General features: G+C 46.3%; 1 protein-coding gene and 1 long non-coding RNA gene across 2 annotated transcripts in view; one reads left to right on the top strand and one right to left on the bottom strand.

The window, feature by feature from the left end:
• The window catches only part of LOC144138901 (uncharacterized), a 917,654-nt gene that overhangs the window by 371,649 nt on the left and 518,536 nt on the right, over positions 1-27,469 (bottom strand). Inside the window, exon 7 of the mRNA XM_077671409.1 lies at positions 5,933-5,989. Coding sequence (XP_077527535.1) covers positions 5,933-5,989 — 57 coding nt within the window. The remainder of the gene's footprint in view (positions 1-5,932; positions 5,990-27,469) is intronic.
• Positions 15,938-25,870, top strand: LOC144138902 (uncharacterized). Its single transcript, XR_013315998.1, has 5 exons — positions 15,938-16,020; positions 17,684-17,776; positions 21,852-21,899; positions 24,803-24,850; positions 25,782-25,870. It is a non-coding gene; the product is annotated as an uncharacterized LOC144138902 (long non-coding RNA).

The following is a 27,469-nucleotide window of genomic DNA, read 5'->3' as shown; positions in this document are numbered from 1 at the left end:
AGGTATACCTTGCTTCCGCCCCGCGTCCTCGAAGGGCTCTGTAATATTGCCTCTTGAGACACTGCGCTTCAGCATCCCCTTAACGCTGTCGAAAGCTTTCGATCTATGTCCTACGCATTACGCCTCTGCTCGCTCCTCCCGCCGTGTAAAGGAGAGCTGACAATGATGGTGAATATCTACTTGTCTATTCGTTCGGTTGTCTTCTCCCACTTTCTTCATCTGCCCTGTAGTGGCCTTGGCGGCCACTTATGACTACTGCCAGTTTTTAGCCCGCGGTGTGAAACGCCTCGTGGTATGCAACGCTTTCGAAGGAGCAGTCTCTGTTACGGACGCCGAATGTCGGCTCTTTAGGGGCGAAGCACCTTAGGGGCTCGGGCTGTCGGCGCCTCCTGTCGTCTCATGTAGTCACGGTACAAAAACACCTGGACACTCGTTTTCCAACGCCTCGCGCTAGAAAGTTCCATCTCCACGGACAAAAACGCGCACTAAAAGAACACGCTGGAACACTCGTTTTACAACGCCCCGCGCGATTTCTTATCATACTTGTTAGCATGCTGCGGCGTGTGACACGAAGACAACTTACGCGTCCAGCCTGTCTCTCATTTAATTTCTTAAATCAGGTTCAACGCAAAAGAGGGCGCCACTGCCTCAGCAAGCGCGCGATTGCTCCTCCCACCGGCGCTTCTCCGGCGCCCAATCAGCTCGCGCTGTGTGCCAAGAGAGAGAGTTACAACCTTTGAATACTCTGATACACTACATGCTTCACCCCTCACCAGGTTTGACGTTAGTGGAGATGGCCCGGGATCTTTCGCTCAATGTGTCATTCGAGGCTTTCGCCCTAAAATACCACACCGAGAGCAGGTCATGGATAATGATGCGTAGCTCAGTATTGCTGCTCCGGGTTGCGCAGTCACGTGCCTTCTTCCCACTTGACAACAGGGGCGAGACAAAGGTGATGTGCGGTGAAGCTTTCAGGCTTCTAAGCTTTCAGGTCTCCTTGAGAACACTTACGATATTCGCGTCTCCGGCTTATTTTGAGGCCATTTCGTTAAAGCGCGCAGAGCTTTTGCCTGCGCTGTATTTAAAAAGATCAACGGTTGCAAAGATTTCCAACTTGCACGTAATGGGCGCCCGTTATTGGCGATTGCCCGGCAAAGTTTGAAAGGCGTAGACGCTATTTTAGGGTTTTGGTAAAAATGACGCCAATTAAAGTGCTTCAAAGTGGTGTAAACCTGTAAAAAGATGGACAGCCGAGAGAGTTGGTGGCCTAACATTGTGGTGAAAACGCGCAGCTTAAGTGCTAAGCTACGCTGTTCCACTACCATTTTATATACCTGTTTTTAGGCATCTTAGGAGAACAAATTGAAGTGACTCGTTTACATATGGACGGAACGGAGGGGGAATGAAATCGTTCATGTATGGCTGAATTAAGATTTTAACTTCATTCGTTAATTTCCGTGCTGCGTTAATTAATGCAGGCGTCAAAATTAATAAACTCAGTGCCCGTTTTGTAGACTCTCTTTTGTCGTCTTGTGTGTTCGCTCCTGTTTCCCGACAAAGTACGTACCAACTGGCCCGCCTTCAATCCGTTGTGTAATTAATGCTCAACAAGTAAAATTACTACAGACGCGTTGCCCCCCTATTATGAGATGTCATACCAAGAGCGCACAATGTTTGACTGCTGCCTTAAATTTGGACAGCGCACTGTCCAAATTTGCAGAGAACCAGGAATGTAGGTCATGTCGCAGTAATGTGCGGGCAAAGTTCGCGAGTTGATTACGGGTTTTCGAAAAGAAGAAATACTAATTGATGCAAGCGCGCCTGATATTCATTCATTGCCCGGTGTCGCGGAAGGACTGCATGTGGGGCCAAGCCGCAGTTTGCCGAAAATTTCGGCCATGGTATGCGTTGTGCGCAGAACTTTTTTTTTTTTTTTTTTTTTGGGGGGGGGGGGTCTGCTGCTTGCTAGATGGCGGAAGATGCTAGTCGCAGTGCTCAGCTGAAAACTGGGTAGCCATCCTCCAAGGTCGCAGCCATATTCATCCCTGCTATTTATGGCTGAGTGCACATTAAACGTGCGCGCAAAGTAAGGACTATATCCACAAAAGCCAACAGGTTTCAAAATCCACCCTTACCGCTAATCATTACTGAGTGGAATATGTGGCCCGCAAGTGCGTGACCAGAACTGAGCTGACCTCGTTGCAGCACGCTCATAGCGGTCATCCGAAGTGAAAACCAACTTGGAAATCTGCATGGGGATTACACTTCTTTCTATTTTATATTATATTCTCGAATCACGTGTACTGGCTTTCACGTCGCAGCCACCTGACATTTGTGGAATGTATGCAATCTTTACTAAAAGCTTGCTTGATATGCGATTTCCATTATGTAATGCCATGTTGAACCCTTGAGGTATTTCAATAAATAAATAAATAAATAAATAAATAAATAAATAAATAAATAAATAAATAAATAAATAAATAAATAAATACGTTCTTTGTGATTTCTATAAACCTTCGAAACATTGATTAAAAACAACTGGGAAATAAGTGGCACAATTTTTGTAAGATTGCTCCATTTATTTTGCAAACCGCTGTTGCCGTTGCCGAAATCATGCATTGGTTTGATACCCGTTGGTGACCATCTTTCAAGGCCATTGTGAGAATACTTGGCATAAGATGTTTTCGGCTACAACTTTACGATGGTATAGAAGCGGCACAAAGAAGCTGCTGGAGATCGACGAGGTGCATACCCCGCATTTATATATAAAAAAAAGAGCATTTCATGGGGAGAACATAAAGCCAATATTTCATCGGCTGGTGAAAATTTTGTCCCATAATGTAGGTAACCCCAGGTAATGAGACAAAACTTTTGTCTTTTTATAAAGTGGCCCCTCTCCAACATCAGCGCTTGATCGAAATAAATGTTTATACTCTCTCTGTCTCTCTTTCATGGAGAGGGAGGAATCGGAGGGGAAAGAAACGTAGTAGTGCATGCCGCCACAGTAGTGGCTACAGTGGCCATGAGCCGGAGGTTTATTTAGAATTTCGATTTCGGGAGTATGGGGGTGTTGGGGGGACGTCGGGGGTGTGTGTATAAATCCCTGCTAGGAGCGATGCGAACATCACTAGCGCAGGAGCCCGGCCCGACTCCACGGAGCGGGAGAGGAGTCGAGTGTGGCAGCACGGCCGTAGCAGGAGGCGACATCCAGCGGGCTTTGGCTCAACACACGGCTTTCGACGCTCTGAGGATAGGCGGCGCTGCAGTCCGGAGCACCACTGCTGGGAGCGCTCTTCCCGAATCCACTGAAGGACTCCGGCTCTTCTCAAGACACGGGCTCCCTCAAAGTCGCCCATCAAGCTAGAAGCCCCAGCTGGAGCAACAATTGAACTTAAACTCGTGATTGGACGATTTTGTTGTAACCAACAGAGAGGGAGACCAGCGGTGTAGCCAGAAATATTTTTCGGCGGGTGTTATACGCCGCCGGAAAAAAAAAAAAGGAAAAAAACTCGGAGGAAAGGTAGCCTGCCAGCAAGCATCATTTCATTTTCATTGACTTATCTCGTGCTTTTTTTATTGTTTTTACACATTCATATATATTGATGCGTGGACGAAAAAAGGCCGAAATGAGGAAGGGACAGAGGGAAAATGCAGCGCTCAGAAAATTTCGGGTTGTTCTAACACCGAAGCAACCCCCCCTCCCCGGGCTACGCCCCTGAGCGAGACACTTCATGTAGGCAATACATTTTCAATGCAGCGGCTAGAACTACCTCCCCGTCGCACGTCTCTTCCTCCACCCCTTGACAGATTATGGCGACAATTACAAACCCATTCACTCCCCACCAGACACGTCCTCCACCCCATCTATCCCACATTATATCCCCACCCAAACTGCCCGGCATGTGGCGCTCGAGATACCACGCCACTGCTTTTTGAAGCACGGGCGGGTGTCTGAGAACACGGGCATACACGGCTACCTACAGGCAACAGGACGAAACTTGTGTATGCTGCGGCAGCGATCGGAAAACCGTAGAGCATATTGTCATAGACAACCACGGCGGGACGATGCGGAAGCGACGTTGACGGAGGCTTTGGGATTTGGTGTGAGGGGCAGCCTCAACTTCACAGCCATAGAGGTGACGAAGAGGCGGCTGGAGTGGTGGTGGAAGAAAAGTAGGGAAGAGAGTGGGACGTAGGAAGAGTAATATACCGAATTATAATTTAGAACAGGAGGGGGGGGGGGGGGGAGATTGTGTAAACAGGTGTGCAAGGGCAGGAAGGGAGGGGAGGAAGCGATGGAAGTTTAATACAGGGGGGAGGGGGGCTAACTGATTAGGTTAGTGAGGGGTAGGACAAATAAGTAGAATAACACAGGCAAGTCGGTTGGTGACAACCGACGCTCCGATATCTAATCATCATCGTCGTCGTCGTAATCATCATCATCGAACGCCATTTGAGAATGCCCCTTTTTACCCCCGCTCCGTTTACCCAATCCTCCCATTACCTGAGCTACAGCTCCTGACCACCACTGGGGCTCAAGATTACCTGGCGCGCCTTCCTCACCTAAGGGACACTCGCTAGGACTGAGCCTCGCCAGAAATATATCTCTCTCTCTCTCTCTCTCTCTCTCTCTCTCTCTCTCTCTCTCTCTCTCTCTCTCTCTCTCTCTCTCTCTCTCTCTCTCTCTCTATCTCTCTCTCTCTCTTTCAATGATATCTGTGCCTCATTAATGTCGGCTATGTGTAAGGTTGTCGGACGCATTGTCCATACGCCCATTTCCGAGTTCCTCAATAAGCATGACATCCTACCTGAGACATTACTCCGAACGCATTCAAGTTGATGGAACAATACACGATTTCGTATCTTCACTTGATAACGGGGCGCAAATTGATGCCACCTTTATGAACATTGCAAGAGCCCTTCACCCAGTTTAACGCAAAAACTAGCCTCAGAGATTTGATGAAACACTTACGAATGGTACGCATGATAAAATGGATAACCGATCACCTTAGGCTATGTAATATTCTGTTGTAACCAATCGCGTTCAGGATAGTCAACCGCTGGCTCTGGTGTGTCACACGTATCTGTTCTCGGTCCCCTTGTTTTTATCACATTCATCGCAAACTGTGTTTCAGGATGTCCCGGTTAAAATGTAGTTGTACGCCCATGACTGCGCTGAGATGCCGAGTGTGACTTGCGGAATGTGTTAATAGAAAAGAACACATATTTCAAAACCTCTACCTGCGATCATTTATTTACTTCTCCTTTATTACGAGATACAGACTTCTTTAGAATACGGAACGGATCCAGCCACCTCGTTCCCGGAACCGAACGACGGCAGCCTCTAGTCAAACGACTTGCCCTATAAATTATTCATTTGACATGCATAGTTTTAAAGTGATCTATTGTACTCTAACTTGAGCGATTATTAATGAATGATATAGAGTTTTCGAATAAAATTTATGTTCTGAAAGCAGTTTATGAGCACTGGCGTCAGTGAAGGGAAGTACGTCCGTCGGAATGTTGCCGCTCATTGTGTGAACACAGGGCACCGTTTTTTCCCATGTTGATACGCGTGCCTGCCTCAGGGTACCTCGCACTGGTATTTTATACGCCTTTGCATCACACAGCTTCGCCTTAATGAACTTCGTTGGCACTGCAGAATGCCCACCTCTTTTTACAATGGATAGGTTGTGTTAGCAAAAGTGGCGCATTAATTAAGCCGTAGTTTGATTTCGCCAAAGAAACCGCACTTTGTCGCCTCACTACATCTTTTTTAACGTCATCAAAGTTATGTACTTCTAGAAAGTGTTGAGTAAATTAAAAATTTGCGTCGGTCAGCCCTGGCTTCTTCGTCTTGCCAGCAGAAGTACACTAGGGGGATATCTATCGAGCGGCCATGGGCTCTGTTTTCGCGTACAAAGTATCTTACCTGTTGCGTAGCTCCTATCCCGGACGCGGATGTCGTTTTCTACCGTAGGTAATGATCCTGCAAAGAAGATCAATCAATCAATCAATCAATCAATCAATCAATCAATCAATCAATCAATCAATCAATCAATCAATCAATCAATCAATCAATCAATCAATCAATCAATCAAACAACACTCCAAACAAAAAATGCACGTCTACAATATACCACTGACTTTTATATCGTTCCTTCAACGGCCAGTCTAAATATGTAAGGCAATGTACAGTCTTTGTCAAAATTTTCTAGGCCAAATCGGAAATGCCCAGTCCACAAAGAACTTAATATACAAGCTAACGTTCCGAGCGAGACTTCAACGTTTTATGCCGGCAAGCTAAAGAAAACACCTGTCTTTCTTACTGTCATAAACTATTTTTCTCAGATTTAGAGGTGAAAATTATTCTTTAATTATTTGCGGTCGATAAGGCTTAGGATTGGTCTAGAAAATGTTGAAAAAATAGTCGCTTAGCTCTGCTATGCCAGGATATACGTAGCGTGAGCTAAGATTCAGAAATCCAGTCCAATCAAGTCCAGTCCAGTCCAGTCCTGTCCAGTCACTGCTTCTCGCGCATGCTCAGCACGGCTCTTCCCGAGCCACGCGAAACGGCTATCAAGTGGCTCCGGCGCCGCGTCAGACTTGGCTACTGCGCAATTGAGGCTCACACGTGGGCACGCCTGAGTGCCAGTGCGTCTGCCGCGGCTATGACGCAACACAATCAAACACAATCCACTTTAATCCAATCCAATCCAATGCAATCCAAATCCAATACAATCCAAGCCAAGCCAAGCCAATCCAATCCAATACGATGCCTCTCGCGCTTGCGCAGAACGGCCCTTCACGGCCCACGCGAAACTGCTCCACCTCGGCCAGTGTAGCTTACGCTACAAAAAGGTTGTAAGTGGTGTATAGCACAGTTTTCCTGTTTCAGAAGGGAACCACACCTACTATGCACAATTTTGCAGGACTGTATGGAGGAGAAGACAGATATCTCGACGGAGTGGTGAGATAAAATTCGGATAGAAATAATGGATCCGGGGAGTGCAGAAAAGGGGCGGTTGGAAGTCAATAAAAGAAAACTTTGCCCTGCAGGCGACATAAAATAGGCTGGTGGTGGGGATGGTCATGATTACAGTTCATTATGTATCACTTCGGCAATTTCAGCGGTACGCCCCGCCTGTCATGTCCACTTAAAAGCAGTCGCAGAAGCTCTGTGGCTTATTTAAACAATATAAGTGTTTGTTTCGTGGTGTGCAAAAATGTTTTTAACCCCGACTTCCCACACTGTAAGTGGTTGATAAATCCGTAAATGCTATACGTTTCGGCGATTGGGCTGTCCACATAAATAACAGTTGACAGGCAGTCGTGCTCATAGCATGCCTCCTGCGTGTGTCGTGTATTTATCGAATGTGAAGCGGCAGTCTACAAAGGACAGCAGTTAGAACAAAACAATTTACAAAGCGTGAAAAGAGGACCAGATGTCTTCGAAGAGCAACGCTGAAGCTTTGGCACCCTTAAATTAGTTGTGGATACATTCTCAGTCTATTCCACGTCGTGCAGTATTCACAGTTTGTCAACGTACTTCAGAACTTGCAATGCTTATGCGGCGCGCGAAGTAAGCACAGTAAAGCCTCGTTGCATGGGAGACTTCGCCATGGGAATTGACTTTGTTATAAGCGGTGCTTCGTTAAAAGCCAAGGTTATTCCCTTTCCAAGCACTGCGGGTGGGAGCGCGAAAAACTTCGAGTAAAGCGAAAATGAGAAGAATATGATTTCGTTATAACGGGTACCTACTGCTAGGACTGATTTAATTTTTGACGCCAGTAGCACACCCTTTTTTTCTAAGCTATAATTAGGAAGCGAGAAAACGAGCGCCAGACAGTTAACAAAAGTTTACTTGTAATCTATAGCGAACCAACAAAAACCCTGCAAAGACTCAGATTCTTTCTTGTATACAAACAAATTTTCTGCGCAAGCGATAAACTGTTGCGTATAGCGCAGAAATGTTATGCGAATAAACGATGTGCTAGGAAATGAAACATCGCTGAAGAAAGCCTTCCAGATTATACATCGATTAGTCAACGCTTAATTTTCCTCTAAACAGGTTCACTGACCAGCAGTTAGTTTGCCAAGCTGCACGAGGCGAGCGCACCTACTAAATTTGTGCGCACCCATACGTGCAACTCTCACGTAAGCTGGAATAATTATCGCGCAGGTTTTGTACTTCAAGGTGACCACCGTCTAAAGCGCGTCGTTTTGCTCTTCACTTCGATTTTTATTTCATCCAGAACTTGAGCCCGCAAAACCGAACAAGCGATATTCTGGTTGCAAAACCTTGCCATATAAAACAAATTGCGAAGACTTTGAAGTTTCATCCAGAAATGTGTGCAGTGAAGGCACAAAGAGCTCCTCGTTTCCTTTTTTTTTAGATGCGACTGCATCTCATTCACTCGCCTTGTCCCTCCATACGGCGTTGTTGTTGTCCGTCCACACACCTCCCCCATTCTCCCGCTCTCCGCCGCTCACCCTCTCCTCTCCGATAGCGAACACTCTCTCGCGAGGGGCATTGGATTGGATTGGATTGGATTGGGTTGGATTGAATTGGATTAAACTGGATTGTGTTCGATTGTGTTGCGTCATAGCCGCGGCAGGGGGTTCACGGCACGTTTCACGCGATGGGAGAATCAACCTAACGGAAACAACAACGAAACCCCGTATGCGTCGCATCTACACAGGGGTTCCCGCGAGGGGAGGTGGGAGTTTTTTTTTCCTGCGTTTAATTTTGAGAGAGCGCGTTTTCCCCCGCTGAAGGCATCGAGCTCTTCTGGAGTAGGACATTTGGGATGATCATCAGTGTCTAGAGCAGATGTCCGTGCTGCTATGAAAAATACAGGCTTTAGAAAAGATTCCTAATTAACTTCTTAACCAGCTGGCAAGGCCCGCCGGATACGCAGCCCGACTCGCTACGTCAGATGGGAACGAGAGTATGAGCAGTTTAATTCCCACGTTCCTACGAGATATTCACACACGACTCACGATGGGAACGCATACACACATGCACGCGAAATATTGATACGGCGTATATCAGTCGTTCTCAGGGATGACTGCCCCAGGGACACCTTATTCTGGCTCCCACCCTGTACTCCTCGCAATGCCGCTTCTGTGAAGCACCGGGCACGCTTTACCACATTGTGTGGGGCTGTGATAAAAACCCTAATTTACCCCCTCTGCCCTTCCCCTCCCCTGAGCACTGGGAGAGAGCACTGTCCAGCTCGGACCCTGATGACCAGCTTTGGCTGGTGAAGAGAGCCCAAGAAGCTGGACGGTGTCAAGGGGTCCTGGAATAAGGACTCTTTCCCAAGGCGAACTTCTTCATAGGGACGTTTATTCCTCCTCCTCCTCCCCTTTTGGGCTTCCTAAACTGATGGGGGACCCCACGATGGAGAATAAGTTGGTTGTTGTCATAATGTCCAACAATTTTCACTTGCAGCTTACTGTCTGTCTGTCTGTCTGTCTGTCTGTCTGTCTGTCTGTCTGTCTGTCTGTCTGTCTGTCTGTCTGTCTGTCCATCCGTCCGTACGTCCGTCGATGCAGCCAACCGGACAAAAGCTCAAAGAATTGTTAAGAAATAGTTTATATGGGCAAGACATTTCCAAACCTTTAAACTGGCACCACCCTTCAATTGTCAACATTTTTGGGGAAAAGGAAAACATCCGTCATATTTGACGCAAAACATAAACACATAACTGGTACTAGGCAGTGTTCTTTTAATTGCAAATAGGTGCAGCAAATAAAAAATACGTGCTGAAACCGATGTTCCAACCCAAAAATACAAAAAAAAAAAGCCCGCGCGCGAGCCTAGAACTCGTGACGACATTCCAACAAGTCCCACAGTAACGGAAGGTTCCGATTAATGGTGCACGAGCAGCGGAACGTGGGAGGAAAATTTAATTTAAGCGAGACGGGAAGGAAAGAGCGTGAGAAATGGTCGGAAGATTGAAGAAAGACGTTTACGTCTTGAAGAAAGACGATTGATTGATTGATTGATTGATTGATTGATTGATTGATTGATTGATTGATTGATTGACTGATTGATTGATTGATTGATTGATGGATTGATCGATTGATTGATCTATTCATTGATTAATCCACTGATCGATCAATCGATTGATTGATCTATTCATTGATTAATCCACTGATCGATCAATCGATTGATTGATCTATTGATTGATTGATTGGCCTATTGATTGATTGATTGATTGATCTATCAATTGATTGATTGATTGACCTATTGATTGTTTGATTGATTGACCTATTGATTGATTGATTGACCTATTGATTGATTGATTGATTGATTGATTGATTGATTGATTGATTGATTGATTGATCATGAGAAACGAGGCGTGAAGTAGTAGCGGGCTTAGGCTTAATTTTCACCAACTGGGGATCTTTAACGTGTGCCGAAATCTCGAACACACATGCGTTTTAAGTGCAGAACACTTTAGGGGCCCGACTTGTCTTCGTAGCTCGTCCGCGGTCACGGTATCTAGCCACAGCAGTCACGTGGCGTCACGCAGGCTTCGAAAAGATACCCGCTCGTTCACCGGTTCAGCTGTGCGGCCCAAAGCTAAGAGGATACTCCGCTGGCACTGGTCATCCATGTTCCCAGTCTATAGCGCAAAAAAAAAAAAAAGTGCAGGTACATTGAGGCAGAAGATTTTAACCGGCAGTCCCCGCGTCATTTAGTTATGAATGCTCGTTGAGCTGGTTTTTAAGACACCAAGAAAAAAAATAAATGTGGCCGCCGAACATCGAACGACGTGTTTAAAATGGCGCAGAAAGGCTTCAGCACGCGCTAAATGATTTAGTGCTTGAATGAATGTGTAGTTTGATAATTTAAAAATATGAAGGAATATTTTGCCTAAACTTAAGAAATTTCTAGCCAGCAAAACGATTCAGCGTGCGTTCTTTTAGAGATTGCCTTTGAAACGAAATGTTAGAGTACACCGGCATCTCGAAAAAAAAGTGTAGGCGACATCTCTAACCTAACTTTGTCGTCGTGCACTCGGAAGTTTCTTAGTTATTTTCGGCACAGCGAAGGTGCGTACTGAGGAAGGAAAACCGAATTGTCAAACGAGTAATAGTGAAAATGATAAGAGCGTTCGTTTTACGAATTGTTCTGGTATGAGGACTGTTTTCAACTAAAATACCCTTTTTTTTTGTAATTACTGACGGCGTTCGTGAAACGCTCGTAAAATCCTCATGAAAAGAACAAGACCATGCGTGTACGCTTCAAAACGAATCTTGCCGGTGCACAGCTGACTCGCATCTGGAGTTTGCCCCCTCTCTCTCACTCTCTTTATTGCTGCCTTCACAATGGTTGAAACAATTTTATGCAACGTTATACCATGTGCAGCTAAGCGTAACTGACATTGGCTACGGCTTGGCTGAAGTAAATACAATCGAGGTCTTTCTTAAATTGCAAAGAATCGCATCATTTGCTTCAAGCCAAAGCACATCCTTGGAAAAGCCCCATCATCCCCTGGTGACTACGAGGCTGACGCGGAAAGAGACATGAAAGCAGACGCGTTCCTGTGTGCTGTGATATTCGTTGCAGCCCCGAGGAGCGGTGGATCGACGATCGGTCATGAAGCCTTCCCCTGGTCGATAGAGAACAAGCAAAATTTCCCTCCGGTCTGCGATGATCGTAAGCGCACAAACACTGCACGTCAAGAGCTCCGCTAAGTATTTCCACTTCCTCCGTAGCGCCGGTGTTGGTGTACAATTTATGAGCGTGGCACATCTGCACGGAAGGTTAATGCATCGTCACTCTTTAAACAACCAGCTAAGTCACAGGGGCTTTCTCTTGTAATGTAAGGCCAACACTACAAAAAAAAACGTTGTCGCGCAATTGTAAGCAACTGATTTGCGGGTGCCCAGCTCAATAGTGCTATTGTTTTTTGCGAAAAAAGAAGTGTGGAAAACAGGAGCGTCAGCCACCTATATGTTCCTTCCTAAACGTCATAGTACTCAAAAAACGGCTTGCTTTCTAAACGAACAGCTTTTAGGGGCGAAGCCCCTCAGGGGATGGGGCTGATGGTGTCGCCTGTCGTCGTCGTCGTCGTAATCGTCGTTCGTCTCATGTAGTCACGATACTAAAATACCGGGAAACTTGTTTACGCCTCGCCCTAGAACATAACGCGTACTAAAAAAACACACCGGGATACTCGTTTACTCCTCGCGCTAGAGAGCTTCATGCTTCAAAGACACGACACTTTTACAGCAGAAGGGTATGCTGACGGGCCAGTTGGTACATTCTTAAACTAAGAAAAACAGCGCAAACGACGGGACGAAGAAAGGTAAGACTAAACACAGGCACTGACGAACAACTGAGCGCTTTATTGCAGCAGAAAACATATATGTAGACAAAGGAAAACAACAGAAGGACCGATAATGACCTAGGAGATATCACATCGGGAAAAAACACGATATCTCGTAAACCTGAACCGCCACGTTCAGTAAAAAACCTGAACCTGAAAGTAAACCTGAACTTTTACAGCAACGCTGCATACCTTACCCCACAATGTTTTCATATCCGTAGGCAGAAACGCCAAGGAGCCACGAGTACACTTATACACTGCACGCTTCACCCCTCCCCAGGTTTCAAGTTAGCGGATATGACCAGGAGATTTTTTTTTTTTTTGTTCGTGATTGCAGGTCTTTCAGAAAAGCTGCATATTAATGAAGCGAGCGTACAACGCTGATTCTCATTCGAATATAACCCTCGGAAACAGCGTCGAAAGAACAATTCGCGCAAACGAGGACAAGTTTGGGGCAGGAGTTGAAGGGCCAGGAAGAAATGGTTGGTTCACCTCAGCCGGTGCAAACACAGGCAATGGCGGGTGAGGGTGCTGAATTATGACGCTATGACCGACGTATGTCATACTTTTACGGCTCCACGAATGGTGCGAGGTGTTATGGGCCTGCAATAAGGGTGAACATCAGCCCTGCCGGCGCGGCCATACACTGGCAAGTGTACACACACCACTCCTGTGAGCATTCCAAATGCGAATTCGGAGTGAAGTCCCGGAAACTTCATGAATGATTCAACGGAATTCATTTTTGTCATCCGAATGTCGGCTCATCGTGCTGCGTGCTGTGCAGCTTTGGTTTGGTTTTGGTGAAGAGGGTTTTTGGGGTAATGACTGCGCGACTTACAACCCGGTTGTGGCACGCCCAGCAGCAAAGAACGGCGAGAGGTCGAAGCACTGTACCGGTATTTAGGCTGTCCTAGAAGCTATAGTTTTAGGCAGAGAGAGAGAGAGAGGGGGGGGGAGAGGGGGAGAGGGGGCTCTTATGCTACCGTCGCCTTGCTTGCCCCATGTGCGCACATCTAGCTGTCTTTGTTGGGCTGGCCTTTCCGATAACCCTTAAAGACAATTCTTAGGTCTACGTTTTCCCGGCACGACCGACTAACACAGTGTGTAGAAGTTCCGTGCATTAAAATAATCGCACGCAGATTCCGGAACTTAGTTTATTTCGTCACGTCCCGTAATAAGGCTTCCTTTGTGTTCTTTATTTTCTATATTTATTTTCACTGGACGCACGCAGATTCCGGAACTTAGTTTATTTCGTCACGTCCCGTAATAAGGCTTCCTTTGTGTTCTTTATTTTCTATATTTATTTTCACTGCAGCTACTGTTTCGGTTTCCTCAAAACAAATTACTTTTAGCGTTGCAGTGCGTAATTGCGATATTTTGCGGTAATGGGTAGGTGATCAATTACAATTCACGTTGCGCCACAAACAATTATCAGACTCAAAATTGCGCAAAAACACTAATTGCGCAAGTAGAATTTGTGTTCTTTATATAAGTTTGCTTGATGTCTGGTCAATGAGCTACCTGAAGCGAAGCCTAAAGTTTGTCTATAAAATATGTTTCCTGTTATGTTGCTGTTACCTGGGTGCAAGCCCTTCGTAGACGATGTTTTAGCGGAAAGAAACAACAGACTCTCAACAATAGCAGTTAAAAAAAGTACAATAGCAGTTAAAAAACAAGAAGCAGCATTTATTGAGGGCGCCGAAATAGAAGCACGCCTAGGCTTTTGATACCGAGTGTGCTCGTACTGCGGCTATCTTCTAGAAGAGCATATTTTTTCGCCTTCCCGTACGCCCGCTCTTAGCGAACGCTCCTAAAATCTTCACAAGAAGAACCGGATTGCCTGTTGACTGGTCAAAATGAAATTTCCTGACAGCGCAGCTTACTTCCACGAATATTTGGGGCCTTTGTTGTTGTTTTACGCCGTTATAAAACTGAAACATCGCCTGAGCAAAGACAGAGCGACGCGGACGTCCTCCAAATCCCGCGAAAATGTCAACGCTCACGACCACGTCCACTGTGGCTGGCTTAGAGCGAAAATGGCGGGAAAAAAAAAACGCAAAGCAGTGCTAGGTATTCAGAAGCAACAAAGCTCTTCCACTCTTCCACAAGTCGCTTTACAAACAAATGTAAGCCCCTTTTGCTGTCTTGCTGATGTTGCTTTCGCTCAAGTGTGGGCGCTTCGGACTTCGATGAAAGGCTCACACAGTCTTCTGATGCGCGCCACTCAGGACGACGTACTGTTCCACTGTGGACGTTGCAACAACTATGGGTGATTGCGTTTGTGAACTCAAGGATGAGTCCTTCAAAGTTTGCAGGGACATGAGCACTCAATAATCGCGGGAAAAAAACCATCGACGGCTCAGAAGGAGAGACTGAAGAGACAGGGAAACTGCCAGGGGCTTTGACTGGGTGCCGTTCAATGCAACAACTTTCACTTTCAAGCGTATTAAGAAAGTCTACAGATGAAACAAACATTGCCCTACGACAGAGAACCGTCGGTTGGAGGTTCGGCAGCGCGTTTGCGTCCACACACCTAGTCACATGCACCTCCAAAACAAACAAACAAACAAACAAACAAACAAACAAACAAACAAACAAACAAACAAACAAACAAACAAACAAACAAACAAACAAACAAACAAACAAACAAACACACACACACGCACTCCCACGCACGCACACGCACATACGCACGCACACACACGCACATATACGCACGCACACACACGCATAAACACACACGCCACAAAGACTCGAGTCACGGAATTTGCGACGCTTTCCAGCGCGAAACTCTCGTAGCGTTCCGTGACGCTTGCACCAACCACCTTCCTCCCTCCCTCCCTCTCCCCCTATAAAAGTGGCCACTGCCTTTTCCTCATCATTCGCTCTGCAGTCTGCGAGGCGTTAGGACGCCAGTCGCTTCTTGTTCTGTACCCTTCACCTCACTGCCCCGCTTGTGGGGTGGTCCAAACCATGGATCACCTCCTCTGGCAATGCCCCCACAACCCATTCCCCCCATATCGAGACGGTGAGCACTGGGCGAGGGCGTTGGGCAGCTCTGATTCGGCGGTGCAAGATGCCATCGTCGCCCGGGCTGCCAGAGTCACCGGGGACCTTCCTGCCTCGGTCACCACCCCTCCCCAGAATTAGCCCTTGCGGCAATAAAAGTTTTGTCTCTCTCTCTCTCTTGTTCAAATTGGAGAAGGGGTTCTTATAGCGCCCTGCAAGAACATGAAACAGCGAAATCTCACTGCCTTTTTTGCAGCTGAATAAAGTTTTGATTCACCGAATACCTTGTGTTTTGATTCTTCGCAGTTGTGGCAAAATTAAACCTTAACTACTATAGCTTTTGTTGAGTAGTCGGTTATATCGAAATACCGCTTATAACAAATTTTTTAGCCTTCCCACTGACTTCGTTATAACGAGGGATTACTGATTGCAATAAAAGGCTTCCAAGCCATAGAAATCGTTCTTCAACATATCGCCTTGCAGTCAAAGCCGCCATTGTTAACTTGTGCATTTGTCTGTGCGAATTGACTGACCCCCCTCCCCTGCAACCATTTGTGTATTTTTGTTGTTTTTACGCAGTGCTCCAGACCACGCAAGTTTGCGACGACGCAGTTCGGAACAGCGACCACTTCAAAATGCGGAAAGGAGTGTACTCGCTCGTAATGGTAAGGAATAATGTCGTGCCTTCTGTTTTTTTTTTTTTTTTTTGCACGGAGCATTTGCGACTTTTACGAGTTAAAAATTTTCGTTAGATTGGAATTTGATGTATTGCACGAATGCTTGTTTGATTAATTAAACGTCGATTGATTGACTGCAAGTGCAGATTAATTAAAGTTTAAATAAATCGATATTTATTAGTAGACTATAAAGAGAGATAGAAAGACAAAAACCGCGTGCGCGCGCAAGAGAGACAGAGAGAGAGAGAGAGAGAGAGAGAGAGAGCGGCATTGGTAGCTTTGCCACCAAAGTTCAATATTTTTGGAGTTTTATCTGTTAAAATATCAACTCTCCGTGGGCGTTATAATGATGACCAGCGAAGTGCGGCTACGTCTCTTATACAGATGCTTGCGAACTATTAGAGGCAAACATTCCACATCGGCCAACCTATTCCCTTACATCAGCGCTCCTTTAGGTGATGTATTCACCGTGGCCGTGCGGTAAGCATCGCATACTTCGCATCGATACGGTAAGCATGGCATCGCATCGTTAAAGGGCCGTGAAGACAGACTACGAATTTGGTTCAATAAAAAGACTGCTTCGGGCCAATAACAAAGGTACGAATTTTACACGAAACTTCGAAGAGATAATCAAAGTAAAAACGAAAACGTATCAAGCCATGACGACACTCAGCCGCTGCCCAGCGACGTCTCTATGACGTCACAGGATCTTGTTCGTGCGATTGGCGGACGCAGGCCGAAGTCACCGCCAATGAACATGACTCGACGATAGCTAACTCCGTCTGATTGTATTTCTCGAATGTAGTTACACACGGACACATATGTGTTAAGTGCTGAACGTATTATGTCACCCCTGCCCATATCAAGTCTCTGTAGCGCGAAATTTGAAAAAAAAAAAATTATCACGGTCTCTTTTTTTGTTTAAAAAGCGTCGTTAGGGGCTAGAATGAGCTGGGTAAGCTACCAGACGCAAGTACTCTCACACTGGCCCCTACAAAATGCGTCCCCACGAGCGCAAGAAAAAAAAAAGAAAAAAGAAAGCGTGTTGTCAGCGCAATGTGCGAGTTTTTAGATTCTAGTCTTTTTGTTCCGTTAACCTCAGTGGCTAAGGCGTTGCGCTGCTGAGCACAAGGCCGCGGGCTCGATTCCCGGCCGCGGCGGCCGCTTTTCTTATGGAGGCAAAAAGCAAAAACGCCCGTGTGTTCGAGATTTCGGCGCACGTTGAAGATCCTGAGGTGGTAAAAATTAATCCGGAGCCCTCCACTACGGCACGCCTCATCGCCTGCGTTGCATGAACGCGTTAAATCAATCAATCAATCAATCAATCAATCAATCAATCAATCAATCAATCAATCAATCAATCAATCAATCAATCAATCAATGTTCCGATAACCTAAGTTCTGCCAAAAATCTTTCAAAGCCAAGGAGTTGCTTATTCTGAAACGTTTTCCTTCAACGCCCACGAAACACCAATGAAAATTCTTTTCAAACAACTTCAAAAACAGTGTAACTATCGAAATTGGTCTCTAAGCTGCGTGGATTTTCGTCAGCCGTTTTAAGAATTGCTAGCACGCGCAATGTGCATACCACTAGGAAAGAGCGCCTCTGTACTAATCCTTCCATTTCATTTTTTCTTCCCTCACCCGTACAGGAAGAAAGAAGGTTTCGCAGTTGCGTCTCCCAGTGCGCGACCGCCAAATTGACGCTTGGTGAGATGACACACATCTGCTCCGACCTGAGACCGGTAAGTGAGTGAGTGAGTGAGTGTGTCCGTAACTTGCTCCTTATTAAGGCGGACACGATCCCTCCATCCCCAACAGCCTCTCAACTTTCTCTTAATTACCCCCACGGACATTTCAAAAAGTGGGTAGCGATTATAATTGGCTGTTTAACGGTGCAAGACCAGCAGAGGGGAAAAAGCACAAAGAAAAAGCAATGTTGCGATGGTGGTGCGAAAAGTAAATAAAGTTCGCGGGTTCGACTCCCGGTCGCGGCGGCCGCTTTTCTGATGGAGGCGAAGAGCAAAAAAACGCACGTGTGTACGAGATTTCGGCGCACCTTAAAGATCCCCTGGTGGTCAACATTAATCCGGAGCCCTCCACTACGGCGCGCCTCACCGCCTGCGTTGCGTCAGCGCGTTAAACACCACAATCAATCAATCAATAAATAATAAAAGAAACTATAATCGAGCAGCTAAGTTAAACGGCATAAAAGACAATTAAGATGACTTTATACGATACCAGGTGTAAAAATCTACTCCATATTAAAACATCTATTTAAAGAGCCTCATTAGGTCACTGCTAGACGGGATAACAAAAAGTTAGATCGTGTCAGGGCTGCATTAACGTCTATAAACATGTTTTTTGCCAACACAATTAATACATGACTGGAGTGTGCGCCTCGGTAACGTGATTGCTGCAAATGATTTTTATGCTGTCATTGATGACTGTTATCCAGCATGCAAAATCCATTCATGCTCTACTGTGCTTTCTTTCGTAACCTACTGCTGTTTCACTGTGACGTCATTTTTTGAGAAAGCTCGGCATTTTTCAGTTTCAAGTCTCCCCACATTAGTTCCACGTTGAAACTGTAAGTCTTTGAAACAAACAAACAAACAAACAAACAAACAAACAAACAAACAAACAAACAAACAAACAAACAAACAAACAAACAAACAAATAAATAAATAAATAAATAAATAAATAAATAAATAAAAACGCGCTTGACGAAGATCATTGTTAGGGGACAATGTACGATGGGTGAGGGGGAGCAGGTATATAAAGCTGCGGAACATGTTTCCGTGTTGTTGTGTAGCGTACATAGGCCCTCCAGCTTCTTTTGTTTTTTTTTTTTTAATTCTAACAAAGTGAAGCTCCGAACTTTTTTTCATTATTTAGTGACCCAGGCGCCTCGGGAAATCTTTCGGTGAATTATTATCGATTTATTTATTGAGACATTAGGAGTTTTTTTTTTAACGCGCGCACAGATTTCGAAACACCAGCGCACCAGCGTTGTTGTTTTCCGCCTGCACCAGAAAACGTGCTCGTCGTGCTCGGGATCGAATCCGCGTTCTCCGGCTGAGTAGTAAAATGCTTTAGCCATGCACTGAGCCACCGCTACGAATCAGTATGCTATCACAGCTTGCTTGCATCATGGAATAGGCGAGGAGTATGCTGCGAGGAAAACCACGCCCTTCGAACTGAATTGTCTCGTTGAAAAATGCATGTAAATGGGCTGAAAAATTCCGAACATAACCAGACGTTAGGTAATTAAGAAATGTTTGAACCTTGCCCAAGCATACCGAAAACGCTAAAACAAGGAAACATCTCTTTGTTAAATAACCAGACTGAAGTCCTGATCGCATAGGCCATGCTTGGAGTTCTTCCGGCCCATTTAAGCGGATTTTGGATTCACGAGAAAAGAAATGCGTTTAAATTTGGCGCCTACCTCCAACACCGGCTTTTTCCCCAATTTGTTGCCGTCGGCTGTGAAAACACATTCTAATGTCTCAAGTCGAAGTCGGGTTGAAGGGTTCACTCCAGTTGTTAGATGGGCACAGATAGTTTAGAAGCAACGCGTGGTGGTGTCGCGTTGTTTTAGGGGAGAAGCTCCTAAAGCCATGGGTCTGTCCATCCCTTGTGTCTCGTGGTACGTGACCGCCGCATGCTTTCGGAGATGTCGCAAAGTGGGCCGCGTTGCACGCGCAAGAACCGGCTGCAACCGGCAGCGCAAACTCGGCACCGGGAGCGCGAGCTTGTCTGTGTTCGCCAACGGAGGCGCTAGCGCACGTGCACTGCGAGGGGGAGATCACGCAAGAGATCACGCCACGAACGCAGGCAGTCGTTCTCGGAGATCGAACGAGACGCGAGGACCTTTGCTCGTTTCCTCTCGTCTTGTTCGGGCACAAGTTCGCCCTAAATAAAAGTTCTTTCTTTACCGTTGTGTCCCATCCTACGTGACAAATTGTGGTAGAGGTGCGGGGTAGTCCTCGATGGCGCGGGGTCTTTCACCAGGTCTGGGCCTGGGAGCATTGACTCCGAAAATAAAAGTTGATTTGTACAATGTACGCACACAGTCTTACGTCTTTCTTAATGATGTAATGGGCGAACTTTCACTGGAGAGTTACGGTTACCGATGATCTCCCCCTCTCGAGCTTCGCCCCACTTATCATCATTCATTCCGTGGATATGGCGTGATTTTTTTGTTACGTCTGTGTGCGTGTGGTTGTGTGCGTTTGTGTGTGTGTGTGCACGCGTGTGCGTCTGTATGTGTATATCTGTGGGCGCGAAGCGTGCACGCGTGGAACGCGTGTTCATGGTTTTCTTCAATAGTAATCCCCTTTAATCGCAGAATTTTCGCTATTAAACCACACGCACAACTCGAAGGGGAAAAAAAAGAAGACACGATAAAGCTCCTGTCTTTATTTCGTCTCTTCCTCGAGTTGTGCCCGCCGCTTAACCAAAATTCTGTGAAAAAGAGCGAACTCGCCCATATACACATACTATAATTCTTTTTACACTGTCCTCATCCCTAACGTAGTGCTGTCTCACATCCGTTTTTCTTTTTCTTCTCTTCCCAATACTCACGCGTGGATTTTGTTTCGCTATCACTTAGCATTTCTTTTCTTAGGCGAGCTGTCCGGAAAATGAGGACCAAATGCTGAGATATGGTTAACAGCTAAAGCTTGTATTCATTAACGAATACACAAGAACATTTAAACTGCGAGTCGCTTTTAATTCAAGAAATCACTGCCTTCACGTCTTTCCAGGATCGCGCTCAAGACAGCAAACAATGAGAAATGAAAGACAATTAAACACGCGAGCCGACGTTCAAATACGCAGTACTCATTCGCCAAATCAGCAGGAAAAAAAATTGGCCTCGCATCTGCTAGCGTCGCTGCCAATGTCGTCAAAAGACGATAGTCTCCTGGCACCCCTACCACGTAACTGCCTCTCCCGACTTGTTCGCGCAAATCTAACGCTGTTACCCTCCTGTCTATTTTTTTATAGAAACACCCATCGGAAGTTTGCAAGGTTCAATTTTGCCGCGTTCGCCCTGCTGCGCCATCTGTTGGGACTTTTGTGACTTAGCGCTCAAGCCACGAGTGCTAGGCTCGGGAGCCAGCATTGTTTGTATTTCGTGGTTAAAACATTTTTTTCAGCGCGTTTTTTTTTTTAAACATACTCTCGGCGAAATCGACCACACATGTACTATTAATTAAAAGAACCCTGCAAACACCAGTTGTTCCTCAAAAACGCCTAATATTATATTTTTGCTGAGCAATGTTGACAAGCGTAGATCATGTTTTTTTTTTAGAATTATTGAATTGAAAATGTTTTGCCTATGTAGACATTACACTGAATAATTAATTTTAACTTTTGGCCTGGCGGTCGAATCGAGAGACAGACCAAAATTTTCACGATTGAGTAGCTCAAGAAGAAGGAAGAAGAAAAGAAAAAATGGCGTTCAAGGAGACGTTTTCTCATTCTCGCAGTAAAACTAACCCGTGACACTTCGACACCTCACACGCCAGTAAAATTTGTTAAGAGGCATTACTCAGCATAGAATAGAATTCAGTCATAGCGTTGCGGTGGCTATGGCAAGGTTTGTTCAGTTGCAACAGGCGTTCGAATAAGGCACAGCAAGGTCAGTTTTATTTAATAAAGACACGCAGCCCTCCCTTTTTACCAAAATGTCACTTGCGCAGTTCCTTGCAAAGCGCGAAGAAAAAGGTGCGTTTATTCCAAAGCGAATAAGCGCGGCTGTACTAAACTTCCCAGCCGTAGCAGCGTACTACATCTGATTGTCTTTCTGTGCAGGTGAAAAGATCACTTGGATGTTACGGGGCGTGCATACAGATGAGTATGGTAAGAAACATTTTCGAGCGCTTATTTTTAAACAGAGAGCGTTAACAGAGTGCGAATTCCAGGTGATAAGACAAAAAAAAATGACTCAGGGTGTTTAAGCCTGCTTACGTGCTCTCTTTTCCGAAGCATTATTTCAATGAGGATTGGTGAATCGGCCGCGCGCTCTGGAGGCCCCTTTAGTGGGCTATCCCCCTTAGTGGGTATGCGGAGTCCACAAGCAGTTATGTTGACGTCGCAGCCAAAAATTCCCCGCATTTCCCCGAGGGGAAGAATGTGAAAGTGCGAATGCGGTTCGGTAATGTTCGCGAAAGAGAGATCACACACACAACTACAAAGAAAGAAAGATGCATTTATTCACAGACACCTATTTGTGTTGTCGTTGTACTTGATTGCTAGAGCGGATCTCAGCTTTGAAATTTCGTGTCAGTACTCCTTTAAGCAGGTGCATTAGCCCTTCTCACGCCCGATTCCTGGCCAATCCCCCACGTGGGTATGTGCCATGTCAGCGGCCAGGCAGCGCGCGCCCATCTCCCCCCGTTGCCAAGGAAGACGAGGAGATTCCTGGCCAATCCCCCACGTGGGTATGCTATGCGGACATCGCCGGTGGACGCAGGTTCAGGGTCGCTTAAGAAGTGCATTCGCACTTAAAAGGGAGTTGGTACGGTGGCTGTGAGCTTCCAACGGCAGCGCCGTATTTCGTTCCGAGATAAATACAACCACGCCGCTTCCGATGCAATGCAGAACGTTAATTCAACGTGTTGATATGGCGCGCCACCTCTTACCCGACTTAAAAGATACCGAACCGCCCTTATTAACGAAAATAATGCGCAGAATTTACGTAAAAGTACGTTGTACAAAAAAAAGAGCTCACGGGTGTCTGGAAGAAGTTTATATAGGCATTGCTGGGCCTCTAACCCAGGGCGTTCCTTTCAAAACCCACTGCTCTATATTTGGAGCCTACGATGCTTTTTTTTATTGCCTGCTTGGCAACAACACAAACCGCACTGTACAGTACACAATTTAAAAGCTACAGCCTCCAATCGGTTGAAGTGGCTTAAAACTTCTTAAACTGCGCTAGTACATCCAGAATGGGTGCCCACTCAAGTTCTTCCGGCATGCAAGCGAGCCAGCCAGCAAAAACGCAAGCGGCATGCCCAGTTAAAACAGTGCGCGGGTGCCATCTACTCTGGGCCAATCCACCAGTGCGCGCAGGGGCCAAGTGCCCATATGAAGAGCAAAAGAGCTGAAGCCGGTCGGTTACGATTCCTACAATGGGACACTGAGGAGTGGATTCACGTACGGTACACCATACATGGTATCAGACAGGACACAAAACCAACCGCTTCATGCGCGAGGCCTCAAGCAGGCTCTTCGCCTGCTTATAACGGCCACCACAAAGCTGCTTCTCAAGGCGCTTCATAGTACTTTTGAAGAACTAATTGAAGGTCACATCTGTAGTCAACGGCTTCGACTAGCCCGATAGCAAGCTCGACGCACGGTACTTCGCCACACCAAGTGACTGCGTACTGAACATACTCTCCCAGATTCCTGTTGTCTCGCGCCAGCAGATTTCAATCACCCCCTCCTAAAAAAACAGGCACCAGGCCTACATCAAGGTCGACGGGAAGCCCCACGTCAAGCCCCCGAACGAATCTACGGAAGCCGTTTCGACGTGGCCTATACTGATGCGGCTTGCTACGACAACAACCAGACCATAATGGCTCTTGGGAAACAGAACTGCCCACCAACCTGGGCATCACCAAATGCTGTGCCAAAACCATGAGGACAGATTACATAGCAGCTTTCTGAAAGTCCTGGTGGTCATGGGTGGCCCCCACGACGGTCCTAGAGCTCCAAAACTGTGGGCTCACACAGCAAGACAACAGCGTGCGAACACCTGCCTACTACTCATTGACGAGTAACAATTTCGTTCATCGCAGGCTCGCGACCTGGCCCATCGAGCCTCCGAGGTTTCGGCCGGCCCTCCATCTCTCTTTACCTGTAGCAAGAACTTTACAGGATTGCTATACAATTACAGGACTGCTACTGGACATTACAGGACTGCTATACAAACATTCCCGAGCCCTCACATATCAGCTAGCAAAATCAAAGAAATTCGACAAATTCAAAAAGGTACCGCTGCACACGCTGTGAGAATGCATTTATTCTTGCCCCCACCGTATTCCGCTTAATGTAAATTCTGTAATATATTTGGCACACTCAGACATATCATTGTATACTGCGAGGAAAATTAAGCCCGAGCTACCACCCGTCCCTACTTCCCTCTTCTGGTCTGGAGGATCAAACATTCTTGGTAATCCGGGTTAGAACGTCGCGTCCGACCCGTGGCTTGCTTACATGAATTATGATCTGCTCCTGTACCTAAAATTCCATAAACGCTTTCTCTTTCTCCCCAGCTTTTAAAATTGAGTTTACGCTTTTTAATCTGCTATCGCAAGTTTCAACCCTTACCTTGCGCCAAAATTACAAAATGCGTTCGGCACGGCTCAGGCCCTTCCATGGCCAAAACGCTAATTGGATGTACGAAATTATTCTTCGCGAAAAATCAGTGCGCGCGCGAGCTGCATAGTTTTTGATGGAGCGTACCAGCGAATCGAGTCCTTTTACCGCGACCGTGACAGACCTGCGCACGAGTGTAAGAAGCGAATGACCCGCAAATTTGTTTTGGTCTTCCACTGCACACGGCTGTGTCTGAATAGATAATGTGACATGGGTACAGCCCACGTCACATCACATTGACATGCACAAACGATAGAACGGTCGTTTGTCAACTTTGACAAAGCGGATGTGTATGCAGCCCCGCGATGTGTTGTGCTTCTTCCGACTAAAAGCGCTCGCTCAATCTAAGCCGGACCATAAAATTTGGCTCACCTTCCCCGCAGCCTGAAGACGCCCGTGCCATCACCCGTGAGCTCGCCGGGATATTCCAGGTGAGTTTCCTCGCCAGTAGACAAGCACGGACAGCCGCCCGCCCACCCGCTTACATAACTTTTTTATATATTTTTATTTATTTATTTTTATTTATTTGGAGTATTTATTCAGCGTCGGATTTTTACTAACAATTCAAATATCGCCCATAATTGCTCCATCGATTTCCTCGGATGCAGGCTCTCTTGGTATTCACTGAAAGTTGAACTGATTGATTGATTATGAGATTTTACGCGCCGACGCAATGCAGGCGATGAGGCGCGTCGTAGTGGAGGCCTCCGAATTAATTTTGGCCCCCTGGGGATTTTTAGCGTGCGCCGAAATCTCCAAGTTGAACTGCAGTTCCCCTCACCACTTCTAGTTCTCAGCAGTATGGCACTTTACACCAATAGGTTGTTTTTTTAAAATAATGGTCCCCTACACCATTTTTAACAATTTTACCTAAAGAAGTGTGCACCTAAAGAAATATACAAAACCCTGTCATTTGGCGCTCTTTGACCAAGTTGCCCTTGCGCCAATAAACAACGCATACAACAACATCACCCCCCCCCCCAACTCAAGGTCCGCTGATGTCATCACTAATGACGTCACATCCAGATCGGTTAATAAGCAGAGTACAGAACCAACGTAATCTGCGGTATAAACAGACGTAAATGAGCAGCGGAGGCCCTCATATTGCAGAAACGGGCCTTATTCAGCATCTTTCGCTGATTTCGTAAGGGGCTTGCTGGCGGTTGCAAACATTTCAGAATAATTTTTACCAAAACTTTGATACGTGTCTTCATTCCCACAGTAGACCTCGTCTAATGGACTGCTAGCTTGGCTCAGAACTCGAGAAAACTTTTTCAGAACTTGGACTAAAATAAATTTTTAAAAATGCGCTTTAAGAACTTTTCGCGCCTTTTCACTTGAACACGCTCTTTTACATTACAGGATTGCATTTTGAAGACGTTCAAGCCTCACAATGAAACGACGAATTCGACCGCAGCAACGTAGGGAGCCGACTGCCCGGACAAGGAAGACAAAATGGCCGTTTGGACTTCGCGGTTGTTTTCGTGTTCTGTTGTGCGCAGGGCGAAGTCGACGCGAGTAGGCCTGACAGAGGAGAAAAAAAGAACGTCCAGCATCTAAAAAAGGCAAAAGATTGCATTCTTTTGGTGACGTATTTTTGTACAATCGCCGGCTATCGCTATCAAGGCAACATTTCAGGAAGTCCGAGTCGTAAAACAACGACATAATCACAGTAGCGGAACGGATGTTTGCGAAGACAGGAAACATATTGGACATTTAATTACAATACGACGCGCGACAAGAGAAGGTGTCCTCTTCGTATGTACTGAACGGTACGAGTAAAGTGGCGGGGGGAGAAACACCGCAAATGAACTAGCGCAGTGAAGCAAGTCGAAAGCAAGTTGATCGCACGCGCACGACCGGGATCAGAAATTTCGCGTGTGTGTGCGTGTGCGTGCTGCGTGCGTGCGTGCGTGTGCGTGTGTGTGTGTGTGTGTGTGTGTGTGTGTGTGTGTGTGTGTGTGTGTGTGTGTGTGTGTGTGTGTGTGCGTGCGTGCGTGCGCGCGCGCGCGCGCGCGCCTGTGTGTGTGTGTGTGTGTGTGTGTGTGTGTGTGTGTGTGTGTGTGTGTGTGTGTGTGTGTGTGTGTGTGTGTGTGTGTGTGTGCGCGTGTTCGCGTGTGCGCGCGCGGAGGGGGGGGGGGGGCGGCCTTTCCTCACCTCCATGAAATTTCTGATCCCGGACGTAAAATACGAGGGGGAGGGGGGGGGGGTAAGAGAAACGGGTAAAACAAGTGTGTTTGCCCATTATCGAATACTAATTTTTTTTTTGTTTGTGTCATGAGCCACGCAACCACAATGTTCAGGTTAGGTGTATGCCCTAAACACGACGATCAGCCATTTTGCAATTTTACCGGAGAAAAAAATTAACAGAACAATTTGTTGAACAAAACAACTAACGAACAAAACAATGTATCGTACGGCACCGTCCCGAAGATTTTGCTTTTAATTTCAAAGGATTCCTAGTTTTTACTTATGTATGTTTTGTTTTTACTTTTTTCCCCTAGCATACATACCTTTTCCCTCTTTCGGGAAGCCCCCCAAAATTAAAGCCCCCCGAAGCCCCCAGGAATTTTTAAGAAATTAAATTTTGCGTACGCCACTGCAGTGCAACGCTTTTCGTCCAGAAAATCAAGTAACTAGAAAAAAGAAGCTGTGAGCTTGGTATAAGTACAAAAAAATAGTAGTTGACGAGACCCTGCAACGCTGATGCGTAAACGAAGCCTGCAACACATTTTTCAACGTTTCTCGAAATTAGCACACGGTCGCGGGTTCGATTCCCGGCCACGGCGGCAGCTTTTCTGATGGAGGCGAAAAGCAAAAACGCCCGTGTTTACGAGATTTCGGCGCACGATAAAGATCCCCAGGTGGTCAAAATTAATCCGGAGCCCTCCACTACGGCGCGCCTCATCGCCTGCGTTGCGTCGGCGCGTTAAACCCCACAATCAATCAATCAACTTTTCTCGAAATCACAAAACAGAACACTCTCAACAAGTGCGCCCGGTGTTCAGATTAGGCAGCCACAAAGTAACCAAACTAAATATGCTTTACGC

This window comes from Haemaphysalis longicornis, unplaced genomic scaffold (assembly GCF_048455015.1).
Source record: "Haemaphysalis longicornis isolate Haplotype H1 unplaced genomic scaffold, Haemaphysalis longicornis Haplotype H1 scaffold_5, whole genome shotgun sequence".
Lineage (NCBI taxonomy): Eukaryota > Metazoa > Arthropoda > Arachnida > Ixodida > Ixodidae > Haemaphysalis > Haemaphysalis longicornis.
The sequence above is the reverse complement of the archived record's forward strand: the minus strand, read 5'-3'. Positions and strand labels throughout refer to the sequence as shown.